The sequence below is a fragment of the Amblyomma americanum genome, chromosome 2, assembly GCF_052857255.1.
Source record: "Amblyomma americanum isolate KBUSLIRL-KWMA chromosome 2, ASM5285725v1, whole genome shotgun sequence".
In the NCBI taxonomy this organism is placed as follows: Eukaryota; Metazoa; Arthropoda; class Arachnida; order Ixodida; family Ixodidae; genus Amblyomma; species Amblyomma americanum.
The window spans coordinates 5866032-5881197 of record NC_135498.1 but is presented as its reverse complement, the minus strand read 5'-3'; the positions used below and the strand labels follow the sequence as shown (position 1 = coordinate 5881197).

The 15166-nt window shown below is 45.2% G+C and overlaps 2 protein-coding genes across 4 annotated transcripts in view; one reads left to right on the top strand and one right to left on the bottom strand.

Moving 5' to 3' along the window:
• Nucleotides 1-5365, top strand: part of LOC144120477 (3-hydroxyanthranilate 3,4-dioxygenase-like) — a 56378-nt gene extending 51013 nt beyond the window's left edge. The window contains exon 5 of the mRNA XM_077652902.1: nucleotides 4510-5365. Coding sequence (XP_077509028.1) covers nucleotides 4510-4759 — 250 coding nt within the window. The 3' untranslated portion in view covers nucleotides 4760-5365. The remainder of the gene's footprint in view (nucleotides 1-4509) is intronic.
• Coq5 (ubiquinone biosynthesis protein COQ3, mitochondrial) overlaps nucleotides 4983-15166 on the bottom strand; it is a 37840-nt gene continuing 27656 nt past the window's right edge. The window contains exon 8 of one of the 3 annotated variants that reach the window (XR_013312446.1): nucleotides 4983-6563. The gene's annotated coding sequence lies outside the window, so the exon portion shown is untranslated. The other 2 variants (XM_077652905.1, XM_077652906.1) reach the window with 2 other exon arrangements.

The following is a 15166-nucleotide window of genomic DNA, read 5'->3' as shown; positions in this document are numbered from 1 at the left end:
GTATTGGGCTCTGGGCCTTGTCAAGCTGACATGACATCTTTTAGCCCAAGTGACCCATCAGACGTTTCTGGAAAAAAAAGGAATAACTAGCCCAGCCCCAGTGCTTTACATTAACGTCCTAAAAGAAGCGTTTGTCAGAAACCTGATATGAATGCAAGCAGTTAAAGATTGGAGGGGGGGGGGGGGGTGGCGACTGCCTCTTTCTCCCCTCTGTCTGGAGTCTCTGGGTTTGGGCAATGGCGGCCCTCTCAAGCAAAGCCGCTGTCAAAGGCAGGAAAGCAGTACAGCGACCACGGTCATTTCTTCGTGCCGGGGGTGAGAGCGAGAAAGTTGCAGCGATAGCTGGATGCCCCCAGCCGTTTCTCAGGGTTTACGGCGTCGTCGGCGTGTTATGTTTGCAGCGCAGACAAGAACGTGAGCAAGAAAAGAGAAATGCAAGGCACTGAACTTGCTACAGGCGATGGCCGCGGGACGATCAGTTGATCTTTTGGTTTGATTATCATCACCATCAGCTGGCTTATTGCGTACAGTCGTCCACTCACTTAAGCAAAGTGTGCGCTCTGTTGTGCACTTATGACAATCGCCGCTGCCCACCAGGCCCGATGCAGATTTAAGGGCATGAGGTGTTACACACGATCCATGGGAATGCGCATGCACGATAAGGTCGGGTTTCAAGCCCTAGGCCCCTCGTAAATGACACAAGTGTACTCGCCGGTGCGGCGTTCGAGCGCTCTAGAAAAGTGTGTGGACGACTGTACAATGAAAGACATTTGCTCTACATGTACCCCAGCAATGGCAACCCTAAAGAATAAAAAATACCATCCCAGTGCAACCAAGTCATCACCGAGCTTCATGAGTGGTGAGAAAGATGAAAAAAAGAACGACTTTATTAGCGGTCAACACCTGCTGTACCGCTGTCGGAATAATGCGTGAAATGAATGGCTGTGTCGGGCAAGCGAAAACGAGATGTCAAACGTTCGCGTAGGGGCAGGGTGGTAAGCTGAGGGTGTGGTGGAGGTAATATCTGCAGTGAGTGCTGGAAGTGTGTGCACTTAATATCATGGTCCTTTTGTGGAAGTGGGCTATGTCCGCTATGGATGTTTTCATTGTGCGTTCACGAGGCGTTAGTTGGACGCAACAGCATGGTTTCATCTGAAAGGTCTTAAACCACTAATGAGTACATCTACGACGTTTTAGGGCTGCTCGAAACGGCGTGCGCTGGAAGTTCCTTGCCATGGTTGAACGGAGAGCAGGAGGGAAAAAGAGTGAATGAGTAGGCTAGCTAGCAGTTCATTTCTGAATTTAAACGGTAAAAACAGCGCAGTAAGACACAGGAGGGACGCACCATCCCGCTGTTTTTTTACACAGATGCAATATACCACAGTGCGCGTGCGGCAAACGGCAGCATATATCTAGCGAGATGTGAAGCGTCAAAAACCATAAAAGGTTGCGAAGAACTACGAATACAGCTTGCAAGAGTGACTGACTGGGTTAGTTGACAAGTATTTGTATAGTTTAAGTGACAAAAATTGGCGGGCACACTTAAGCTTCGCTTCAGGGTATGACGAGAGAGCGTTGCTGGGTTAATTCGGAATTAGTCATTCTCTATTTTACATTCATAGATCCCTGGGAGTCGTCATACCACTCCTAGCGCAGTGGTGCAGAGGTGAAGCGATGCCAGGGAGAAGAAAGTGCGAGCAACTTCCATCCCGGCTAATTGAAGAAACCTCCGCTGAAGCCGTAGTTGGTCCGCTATATATATCCACATATATCGACGTAACTGAAGGTGGAATTGACACTATAGCGATTGTAATAAAGAGCACATCTAACCGCAAGGAGTTTCTGAAAGGTGAAAAGATCTGTCTTTCTCTATCCCTTTTTAATTTCTGAATCGCGCGGCCATTGTAACCGCCGTTCATCCATTCCGTGTTTCGCGAACTCCGTCAATCGCGTTACATCGGGCGCTGTCGCCTGGTTTGCGGCGCCGGCCACAGGCACTTTGGCGTCGTTTTCCGTCATGTGTAAGTGATGTTGGTGCTGCGACCGCTTCGGTGGTGTTTGGTTTTGTGCTTGTGACCTTCGGAAATTGTGAAAGTACAGAGAGACCCGCAAGATACGACGGGAACCTCTACCTGCTCTTGCTTTCGCTAGAGCCACCGCTCATTTCAGCGCCATGGATCATGAACTATGATCTAGTCACTGCTACTGACGAAGCAGTCATCGTGTTTAGTCCGCAGAAGAGTCGGCACATCATGGAATTAACGATTATGCAACTGTGTACGTTAACTGAATTTTATTGGTGTCATATATATTAGCATGGAACGTGAAGGCCATTGCGTGATACTGGTTTGCTTTTACGTGCTTACATAAACACCAAAACAATTTTTCGCAGTCATCCACGATTGTAAGGTACACCGCGCGTGCATAAATTGCATGCGCTCACTGCAACATATATAGCCATGTAGTAAATTTTAAAATATCTTTTTTAGACTGAAAGCAACGGAAAGGATATATGTGTCAATGAAACCATGGAAAATATGGCCTCTGTCCTCCCTACATTGGCTCAGCGCTGCGGCTACCATTATTGACCAGCAGCGCAACCAATTTTAAGCAAAGAAATGGTGCATGAAAACAAAAGTAAAGCGCGGCGCACGGCCGCGCTCAGAGCAGGTGGACAACGATACATCCTCCCACCTCCCTTAGCGGGCCCGACTTTTGACCAGTCCGCGCGTGAAGCAGATGCCATGCGAACTAGAAAAATATCCAGCGACTCTAATGCGAACACGCCCCGCGACCGCGTTTCGGTTGTACGTTGTCATGGAGATTAATACATTGTTATTCGTCCGCCAACCGCTATGAGCGTAAGTGATGGAGGAATCGGCGCTAGCGTCTGTAATTCGTGACCGCTAGGAGGTATAGGAAGTTTCACCACCCCAGGCGATGCACCACTGCCCTGCGATGGCAGGTGCTTGCCACCAGTAGGGCTTGTGCGACCTAGGTTACTCTTCCGATGTGGCCAATCATTAATTTGTCACCTGCCATTGTGGTCAGTTTGTCACAATCCAGTAGGCAGGTTATGATGCTGCCACAAGGCCACGTGACCTAGGTGGCCCACCTGGTTGCTCTCCGTGGATTTTGAAGCGAGAAGCTTCACTACGCTACGTAAAGCAGTCGTCGTCTGGGGCGGAGAATGACCCTGAACGACCTTCAGCCCAACCACGTTTATCCCTTCATTAAGGCGCGGTTCGGGTGTCCACCGATATATGTGAGACAGTTCCATTTCCTTTCCTCAAAACCAATCTTCACTTTTCTTCGAAAGCAATTAGGACCCCTGCAACAGTGGACACCTCAGTCGCGCTTTAACCACGTGGGTGGCGGTAGTGACAGATGTGCGCTGCACGCGTTGGCATTGACAAGGTAGTGACAGAAACGCGGCACTGAAGCTATAAGCCGTCAGCGTTCCTTGGCGTTGGCAGCGTTCTAGATTCGGATTTTAAGGAATGGAAGGCGCATGGTTCCCTGGGACAGTGGACGCCTCAAACGCGCTTTGAGGTACGTGGTGGTTGGGAGAGATGTGGCCTGCATGCATTAGCGCTGACAACGTTGTGGCAGACACGCGGCACTGCAGCAATAGGCCGCAGAGTTCCGGTAACCAACCAACCTCTCGCGATTAACCATTAATTTAACTGCCACCTGCCAGGGTGGCAGGATGAGCGCGCTGCCTATCCAGAGTACGGAATGCATTCAACGTTACAGACGCCAAGCCGCGTCTACTTGCCCAATACACCACAGCTTTCGCTCTCTAACCAGGTTTAGCAGCAGTTGAACCACAGCTAATCTTTTTGCTCACAACGTAGACGATGACGACGTCGGAATTTCTGCAGAACGGGAGCCTTAACGCTCTCGCGTTAAAAAAATCTCTATGAGAGTTAAAAAATTTCTGCGATTATGCTTTCGAGCAGCGCAATTGTTGCGCCATCCTGGCGTCCGCTGAAACCATCAAAACTCTTTTCACCTATTCTGACCGCCTCCTCTTTCATCAACACGGCCAACTAGTTCAACCATAGTCGACTTTGCCGAGTAGTCACATCATCTACGAGCGGCCGGGGAGTGCGCTCGGACGCGCCCAATGAACCGTGCGTATCTTTTGCCTATTCCGATTTCCCCATTCCGCTTCTTCGGAGCGCCTTCACTCTCTCCATGTTCACATCCTCTTATACACGAACCTCATCCTTATCTAACTTCCTCCTCCACCATCTTCTTTGGAGCGCTTTCTCTTCCACGGCCTCCTCGACTTCCCTTCTGCGACAAGTTCGCGCATTCAGTCGGTCACCTCTTCGTCCACTCGCCTACCTGTCATCTGTTGGAGGTGCGAGGTCTGGAACATTGTAGAGGCAGGTTGACGTTGGGTCTAGCGTTCATTCATGCATGCGACGCACAGGCACCGTGGTCGAAACGAGAGCCTAGCTGGTACCCTGATAGGCGTGGTCTCGTTTCGAACGTACGCAGGGACCTGTTCGGAAAAGGCCATCAGTCGACAATCGTGGTCCTCGGTCGAGGCGTCCACGAGACGCAGTGCTCCGGCACCGAGACTTTCCTCTGGCAGATTGCGGGGTCGGCCAGCGTCAGCGTAGCCGGCGCCACGTTCACCCTGGCCGCCAACGACACGCTGCTCGTTCCCGCTCCCGGATACTACACGCTGGCCAATCAGCTCGGCGGACGCACCCTCGCTACCAGCATGGCGCCCAAGAGCGGCTGATCAACGCTGCCCCCTCCACGCATATGTTCCTACACTTCAGTGGGCCAGTCTCGAACTTTAGTGACCAGAGCAGAGAATTTTTTTTTTGTGCTAAGTAGGCTGGGATAGAGGCAGAGCTCATCGCTGTCAGACATTCTGGACATTGCAACAGAGTGGCCACAGCAAAAGGAGTTGCAAACGAGGTTCATTCACACGTGAACCATCGAATTCTGAAGCATATCAGTGAGAAACTAGCCTTAGAGCATACACCTACCCAAAATGCAACATTTACCTGCGAGCTGCTCAAACTTTAGAGGCGAAAGAAAAAAAAGGAGCCTGTGCTATCTTGGAGCATGTCATGTGCATGACGCCAACACAAATGGCCGTGAGAAAACGAGAGCTGTGCACAAAATGCCTGCCTTAGGAATATAGGGCCTTGCAACCATATGTGATTATAGCAGATTGGAGCAAAAAGTTCAGACAAGCTGTACCGTAGCGGCTACGTTTAAGCTAAATGAGCTTGTCCACACGCTCTTCAAGAACACAAACAGAAGAAAAAAGTTTGAATCCGGTGAGAGTTCTTATAGACGAATAAATCAGTTTTTACCCTTGCGGTATCCCAACTTTTTTTCTGATCACTATTGCATACTGTTTTTTTGCCCATAGATAACCTTTTAATGTTTCCAAACAGTGCTGACAACCTTGTGCTAGTGAGAGGCAGTGAGCATTGATAAAAAAAATTGGCAATCATTCCCACTGATGTGGTGAGGTGTGCGTTAGCAGTGCGATTATAGTTCTGTGACAGAGACGAGCATCAGTCAGCAGTCACCATCGCGAATCCCATGCATCTGGCGGCTGTCACTGCCCTCCTCTCCACTTGCCCCTCTGCCCTTCCTCCAAGAACAATAAGAACACTAGGACTTTTCGAAATGACAGGATCGACCACTGTTAGTGCAATAAAAAATTGACCCGCCACTGCTGGCGCACCCACCCTTCGGGCTCTTCCCATGGCAGCCACCTTCCAGGTGACATTTCACTCTACTTGGACGACTGGTTACGCCAACAACGCCAACGCGGAATGCAGGAACGGGCACCCTAGCACTGCGCTCTAAAAGACAGCACGCTGTTGCTATGCTGAAGTCTACACTAATGCAAAAATGTAATGTGGCAAGATTGTGTGACATTCTGCAAAATGTGCATGCACTTTACATGAATATTCCACGAATTTGTGCTACTTTCGTTCACTGCACCTAACACTTTGAGACAGTTTATACAACGCTTTACATGCTTTTAAAGGCAGCATTTTGGGCCGACACCACCTGCACAGATCCACCAGTGCGAAATTCCATTATAAGATCACTGCTACAGAAATTTTTTATTCACTTGACATTTTATCCTCTTTGCTGCAGTTCAAGTTCCAGCAGGTAAGACAACCAGCCAAAGGGTTTGTATGTTTGAACTAGCTAGCAGTAGTAGTACTGGAACCACTTGAAAGTCATGACTCGCGCATCCATGTCATTCTGTGAAATGCAGAAATGAGCCCGAAGCTAACACCTCACTGCTTCAAAAATGGTTTTTCTATTTTCATAAAAACAATAGAGTTTTTCCACAAAGAGCAGTGGAGGGCATCCTTCAGGCAGATTCTTCAACTGAAACCTTGCAACTCACGCAAGTTAAAAGCCAGAGAAGTAGCAAGGAATTTTTTTCGGGAGGGGCCCAAGGTAATTGTGCTGGCGGAGGGGCAGTGCTGGCTGAGCGCTGCCAAGAGAACAGGTGGGAAGAGGGGGGAAAGGCCTCTTAGACCGCCCCCCCCCCCCTTGGATACCTGCCTGTTAAAAGCACTGGGTGAACATATATACATGCTTAGCATTTGTCAACATATGTCACCACTGTTGTCCAATCCCTCCTTACTAAAGGTTCAATTCTTATGTATAGGTCACACAATAATGATTACTGCATCATTTGCTGCAATAGTGATTCAAGGTACTCTGCTTAGTTGCACAGTGCAACCAAAACAACGTCCGATTTCAAAGTAGATGACCTATACTACATGCTATGCTTTCATCTGTTGAGCATATGGCAAATGTTCAATGGGAAATTTCGGTACTTATGCGGAACATAAATTGCCAGACATACTCTGCACGTGCAATGTGAAAGCCAAGAAATGTATTTCTGTATTAAACAGTGCAAAGTAAAAAAAGAAAAAGTAAACACGAAGAGGAAAACAATGGCGTTCCAACTTTGCTATATTCATTACCCTCTGAATATTGAGCATGGTTGATAGGGTAACCACTACTTATTATACTTTTCAGGCAGGATTAGACACATGAGCATATTCGATGGATGTCTGTCTGGTTGAGTTTGTGATGTAGACAGACACTAGCATCAACAAAGGGCACAACAAAGGAGTGAGTTGGTCCTCGAAACTTCGCGATTATCTTTTTAATTCTTGGCTGGTGCTAGTCTAGGCACACATTGGACCAAATGAAGAAAATAGTCTAAAATCACAAAATACTGGCAAATATTTGCAAGCAACCTTTCAGAAATTAGTTTGTTATCAGTAATTCTTTTCTCAACAAAACTTGCAGGTGTGTTCGGTGATGCAACATAAGTAAACATTTGTTCTCTTGTTGACTGGCATAAGTGCTTGCCAAGACAATGAAAAAAAATTTGCGTTTTTGTTTTTTGAGCATGATTTTAAAAGAATTTCCTATAGTGCTTGCAAACATGTACAATTAAAAAAATGCATTTATTTAGTTCTCAGTGTTGTCTTATTCACAATCCAGACTTTCTGTTGGTTTTGAGGAACAGAAAGGTGCACAAATGGCTCACTGGGTCAGTGGATACCTCATTCGTGCTTTGAGGCACGTGGCGGTGATGTCTACCTAACGTGTTACACAGAACGTATTACACGGCTGCCGTCGTGCCTACTAGATTGCTTCTCCTAAATGACTTGTACAAAACTATTTCAGCTTTCGCTGTAAAACAGTCTGTGTTGCATTGGAAATAAAACTTGCACTGTTTAGTGCACATCAAAAAGCTTATAAGAACATTTTCCCTCACACAATGTGAAAGTCTTCAAAGTTATTGAAGTAATTCTGGTCTAAAATATATAGGTATTGAGTTCTCCAGATGCTGTTTTCACTTCAACTTGGTGGCAGGTGCTAGAAGCCACACGAGTTTAGCTGGACAACTGAATGCTTTCCAGAGAGAACAACCATCATACAAGGGAGGTGCTTTCTTATGCTTGCAAAAGTTCCTTTTTACATCACACTTCTCCAATTTGTAGATGCAATGTGCACTGCTGCTGCACAGGACTCCACAAAACCTATATTCTAGTCTCTCCCCTTGTGCAAGGAAACTCTACAAAATGAATGAGATCAATACACCAGCAGTATGTTATTAGAATCAGTACTTGCAGATATTGTCTGCAAGGCATTAAAGTAAACTTTCTTCGCAAATGCATTTCACCTCCAATGCTTACTGCAATAAAAACCTTGCAAGTGCACTTAACCGTGCAAACCTTTTATGCTTGGTGTGCAGAAAAGGCCACTACTAATGGTTCCGTGCCATTTTAAATCCCTAATAATTTAAAAACTGGCTTACTAACCATTTAAATGTGGTTGGCAAACTGAAAAAAAAGTGATGCAATGGAATGCAACATAAAGAGCTTCCAGACTTTTTGTTACTCCTCTGGGGGAGAAAATTATGGAGCAGAAAATGCCTCCACGATTAGGCTTTCTCATTAATTTGTTTGACCAGCACAGATGTTTGTGCATTTGCTATTTGTAATGCAATTAAGAGACATCATGAACACTGGTGCAGAGCGTGCTTTGACCGCTACTTGCTCTGGTGCCATCACTGATCAAGTAATGCGTTATACCGATGATGACGACACTCATGCCACAAGTGAGCCCCTAGCAGCTTCACTGTAAAATAGCACTAGCTGTACTAAGCACCACACGACATAACACCGCTCCCTCCTCCATCCTACTCCAAGGCCCACAAGGTCACATGATCTTGACCCCATAGAACACAGTCTAGAGAACACCCACAACTCTGGCCTACCTGAGTAACATTCTCATTTGGCCATCAGCTGACTGTAGGAGTTTTCAGTCACCACGACACATTATGGTAACACCATTTACCCTGCAGGAAGTGCACTGCACAGTTATTGCAGTAACAGAAGCATGACTGATGAAACACCAAGCAATGAAGGATACCTGAAAACAACGTGAAGGAAATCAGACATGAATAGAAGCTGGATGGATGAAGTAACCTAAAAGACGTCACTAGCAACTTCAGATGCAGTTAGAGAGAAAAGGAACTCCACACCTTGGATGATGACAACACTCACGCCACAAGTGAGCCCCTGGCAGCTTCACTGTAAAATAGCACCAGCTGCACTAAGCACCACACGACAGAACACCGCTCCCTCCTCCATCCTACTCCAAGGCCCACATGGTCACACGGTCTTGACCCCACGACACCCCACGAGGTATTATATAGTGTGGCTACCTCGCCACACAGCGGGCAGGCAGCCCTAAAGGCTGTTGGGTGACTATTGCAGAGAATGTGTAAATTAGTGTTTGTCTGTAGCAGCTTCCAAGCGGTTGCCTGTTCTTTTGTCGGCTAGCTGTGAGGTGGGGGTAGGGCCATCCTCCGCCCTCAGTGTTGTTCCAAGATACCATAATGCATTGAAACTGCTGGCCTGGGTTCTAATGGGTCCTCCGCAGCTTGGTTAGTGTATCCTTGAGCTATGGTATCTGCTGCACAGTTCCCAGCCAGGCTGGCGAGTTTACAGCAGTGTCACAAAAATGGCAGTCCCAGCCATAATAAAGGATGGAGTAAAGAAGGAATTTCAAGCAATGAAGATGGCAGAAGGCGCAGTCACAGGTATACATTAACATTACAGGAAGGGTTTCGTTAACTTTCCTTTACTTGTGATTTATTTTCACACCCACACTACCTCAACAAAGGTCTGCTAAAAAACTTCTCAGAAGGCTTCACGACTCCTCACGACTTCAAGAGTACCATAGACATTAACTTATTCACTGCTGCGCATAGCGCGCATGACCGGGCCTCCTATACCACCCGTTTTCAGCCTTCCAGAGGTACACTTCATCGTGCTATTGCTTCTGTTGGAAGCCATTGCAGCAAAAATTAAAGTTGAGATTCTGAAAAAAAGAAAAACAACTTTATTTGAACCTAGAATCCCACAGTTCTGTTTTGGAACTCTTTTGAGATTTACAGGTTTTTCGTAGAGTGAAAATGCTTAAAGGGACACTGAGGAGAAATTGAAGTTTGCTTGTATCGATAGAATAGCAGCTCCTGATCACAAAAACGCCACTCTTACTGAAAACAAAGCTCTTGTAATGTAGAAAATAGCAAGAACCAAAATACAGGTGTTGCCGCCACAGGCCAATCTCGCAAGTACAAGCGTGATGACTTCCTATGACAAGAGGCGCCACCTTGGAGGAATTTTCCTTACTTCATGGAAGCCACGAATCTCTGAGGCTGGCAAAGGAAGGTTGCGCACTGCACCGCTAGCCGTCAGAAATCACGGAGTCTGCGTTTACGTCACGTATCATGTCACTCCGTTCTGTGACGTCATAAGAGTTCTCCGAGTCGTCATAAGAGTTCTCGAGTTTGAATCAGAGCGGCGGGAAAAACTTTCTCAACTTCGAATCCAAATTTCTTTGAAATACATGCATCTTTCGCACCCGGACAAGCGGCAACAAAGCCATGAAATGCCGAAGTATCAGATTTTGCTAACAAAAAAAAAAAAATGATAGAGTTGTCCTCAGTGTCCCTTTAAAGCATTCGGGCATGTGTAGTGCGACTTCACACTTCTCGCACTCCCACCGCCTCTCCCTTTTTTTCCCTTTCACCTAGCACACTTAGCATTGCCTTGAGAGATTTTGTTTCACGGGATTCGGCGGAATCTGGCGTGGAAAAAAAGAGCCCATTCTGTAGCCTCCAAGAACATGGGAGATGGTCTGGCAGACTGCACTCCTCGTCTGCAGCAGCAGAGAGCTGCTGTTTCCGTGATGATTTGCTCAGCAAGGCAGATTTTCCAATCCATATAGAGTCCTTTTTCCCCCATTTCTTTGCTTGCAGTACGTAGCATTATACAGTGCTATGTCAAGGATATAAAAAAAATACTTTCTTATATCCTCTGGTGTACCGCAGCATAATGTGAAATGATGCCAACTGCTGATCTTGGCAATCAACGTCTCCCATGACCTCGTTATATTCCATTATAACCTGAGGTTTTGCGGCTGGCTCATTATCCTTGTGCCACTTTTTTCCGGTGTCAGTGATTTCCACTGCATTGTTGCAAGATGACATCGCAGTGACAGGCTTTCAGTCCTGCTACTGAATTGCCATGACCATGTGAGGACAAAGTCTCACATTGACCCTTCCTTAGGCGCAGTCCTCAGAACTCTTTCTGTTGACTTGCACTGTTCCCATAGCATTGGAGCCACCATTTTCGATAGCCAAGAACAATTGGGGTGAAGAATACCAACTGTCCAAGCAAATGGTGCGGCCATCATCAAGCCCATCGCCGATGAGGTCAATGATGACGGCTTCTCTACATAGCATTGAAAAGGTCGCATCTGACTTTGTGCTTTGGTCTGTGCACATTAAAAAATTCAGGCAGTAGCTACACTCACAGAGCTTGTAAAATTTGGCACCGAAACATGCATGCTTCGATGGATTGAACTGCACGTATGGCAAGCATCCACGGAATTTCACCAAGCTCTCATCCACAGCAAGGCACTCCTTAGGAGAGTATGCAGTTTTAAATGCTTTCAGCATATAGCATATACGAGGGCTGTCTTTTCATAGTTATAGCTCGGAACAGTTGTCCGAGCTGCTATCATCCTCGGATGATGGCTCACAAGAATCACTCATGCCATCAAACTTGTCCTCACTATCGGTACCAAACAGAATGTCCCAAATTTCAGCATCGGAAAGACCATGTCCACCTCTGCAGACTGCCATTTTTTTGGACATGACAGCGATGAATAAAACAACAAAAAAGTTTCCTAACACGGTGAAGTGCTGCCACCTGTTGACAGAATATACAAATATTTTTTAACAACTATACATGCAACGCCATCTAATAGCTTTATGAACCACAAAAAAACAAACACCCGTTGTTTCGCCGACTTTGGCAATACTGCCACCGTGCTCGCTCCTAACGATTCACTGGCTTTGGCAGCAAATGGGTTAAAACTGCCACCGTAACACCAATCCATAAGAAAGATAATGTCTGATTCGATCAATAATATCAGAATTAAATAATTGGCTGTCAAGTTCCAAAAATTCACTAACCATACACAAAATCAAGGAATCGTTAGAATTGATCACTGCGATGAAAAGACACCCCACTCTATTATATTTAATAATGATTCAGAGGTAATTAGTACAAAAAAAAAAGCAACACTGCCTTTCAAGTAGTGGCAGGTAGTACACATTAATACTTATGACCAAAGTTGGCGAATACCACGCTTTTATTTCTGAAAGTGATAAATCAGTGAAAGTCTCTTTAATAAAATAACGAATCAGTGAGCCTTGTTTTCTCAAAAACTGACCAGACAATCAAGGGAGCAATTGCTGACTGTCTTAGCACAGCCACATGGCTACAAAGGAAGGCTATGTAGCTATCTCGAAATCTTTGCGATAGAAGAAAAATTTGTCCTGATCCAGGGCTGTATGGCTGCACTCAGGTGGATGCAAATGAGTAAATTACTCCTTGAGTAAAATCTACTTCACCTAGGGCGATTCTCCCAAACACATAACAAGCAAATTGGTTTTGGTTTACTGTATGTTCCTGAATGAGCCAAAAATATTCATAACTCATCTTGGTGTCACTTTCAATTTTTGTCAGGCTCGCCCATGTCTATGATGTGAATAAAGAACTTGGTACTGAAACTAGCAAGGTAAACCACGCTATATGTATTACAAGACCAGTTGTATCTCATTATAAATTACCTTTGCAACCGAACTAGGATGGTAGTACTGGGTAAAACTCAAAGAGGTGCCCTTCCAATTCAATATGGAGTGTCTCAAGATTCTATCTTAGCACCAGTTCTATTTAGTTTTGTGTTAATGACTTACAAAGCACACTTCCTCACTGTAGAGTGCTTCAGTATGCTGATGACTCGCTTTTGATATATCAACATGCTAATTTTGATCAGGCAATTCTTAACCTTTGAGAGAAAGAGGAATAACTATCTATTTATAAAAAAAAAATAGCTCTTGCACCACAACAGTAGTTGCCTTTAACCATTGAGACGACTCACAACAATTAATGGACTGGTAAATAGACGCATGATTAAGGTCAAAAGTTCGAAGACTAAGCTTTTTTGCTTCTGCAATGCATAGAAATCCATTCCTGCTGTTCGGCCATTTTTTTCTACACTCATCTACCTTCTTTACATGCAAGTGTTCAGGTATTCAATACGCACCTACTGTAAAATATTTCAGAATATTTTGGATGCCGAACTGTCATAAAATATCCATTTGGCACGTTTTTGTGCCGAACTATGCAAACTCACTCGTTCATTGCACTCAAAATTTCTGTGTTTTTTTCAAATTTGCAAGCAAATTGATCATGCCATAGCTTACAGTATGGTGCAGTTTCACATATATTGCTTCTATTTTTGTGGTAGCATTTGACACACAAAAGTCAATTCAATTTTAGAGTATTTTTAAATCTGTGCCATATGGCACACCTAGAGACTGCTCTACATGTGTGCTCAAGTAGTATCTGCAAATGCCAGATTCTTCTCGTGCGCACTATACTCAGTTTCATACATCACGCACAATGCTGTCAAAGCTAGTGCTCTTGTTTGCGCTCCCAACATTATGCAATCAGAAAGTAGTGTGTTCCTTATGGTGAACGAAAACTAGTAAATGCTTTGCCTGCAGACTTATCATACAATTATCACAAGCTTGATTAAATGCGCTCTTACTGTTGACGACACGCTCTCGGTGTCTCGTGCCTTAGACCACTTGGCGACAAAACAAGCGCGGAGCAATATGCCTCCCTTCATTATTTCCATGCGGACTACTCCGGTACCCTTCACAGCGTTGCACCTGATGTATGAAACGGAGCCTAGGTATCAAGACCACATTCATGAATATTACGTTCCTTTGGTTTTGCACACCTTGCCTAGAGCCTTAATAGCTGAAAACATGTAAAAAAAAGTTTTTCTCATCTGTCTTGACGATGTTGTGCATTGTTTCAAACCACACTTTCAGTAACTGTGCATGTGTGCCAAGCTCTGCCCTTCAAGCTCTTGTTTCGCTTCGGGAGATCTGGATACACATAAACAATTATTATTACTATAGGTGAAAGTTGTTCAAGAACACAGGACAATGCCAGGACATGGATTTCCATAGACTGATAGAATTCCTTTGATGTTGTGCTAGCAAATTACACTTTGTATGGGTCATATCACCTGCATTTAAATAGAAGTCTATTCCCTGCCTGTTTAACTGCAAGGAAGGAACCCATTTGGACTCCAAAAAGCCAATTCGATCACCTTCGACTCAGTCAGTGATCACAATTATTCATTTCCATTACGACACTTAACCAGATGAAACCTCACTGAACTCCTAACTACAGCATTTCTGCTTAACTCTTTCGCTACCATGCCACAGGTCATCGGTCGTATATGACCGACATTTTAACCGTGCCGTCAAAAATTCGAGTCTGTGCTCTTGGACAAGCTGCATCATCTAGTTTGCTTCTATAATGCCAACTCTTTGATTTCAGTTTTGTTTTTATCATTTTCAATGCAAGGAGGCGATGTGAAATATGAAATTTTGACCGGACATAGTCCGCCGGTCAGCGATCATGGCATCCAGTTCGTTGTATGCTCCTGAAAGGTGAAAGGCTAGACCGAGCACTTTAGTTGGCTCTGATGCAGTCTTATTTTTTTTTAGAGCAGAAGTAGTGACTTCGACAACGATGTGGAATGATCGGATTTCAGTTCTGATAGTGAGACTGATAGCGAGAGGCCGGGGATATCAGCGTGTGCTTTTGAGCATTTCATTTTACCATTCACGCTGAATTTAAAGCAATGCATCTGATTTGTAAATGATGAGAGTGATTTTGTTTGGTGCTTTAGAGTCTTCGTAACACATCGCTAAGGTATTTTACCAAATGCGTCAGCAGAATCTTGATTATGATGATATCAACGAAGGCCATGCCCCCTTTTAACTGATAGAACCCATTCACTGCCAACTGAAAAAAAAAATGGAGAAAAGAAGGAACTGCAAGCTCTGCTATAAAAAACAAGAGCAGCGCTCGGAACAAGCGCAGTGTGCAGCACATCCCAGATCTATCTCCACTTGACATCCTCATGCGACTGCTTTCTCTAGTGGCACAGCAGTCGCATTCCCCACCCTGAA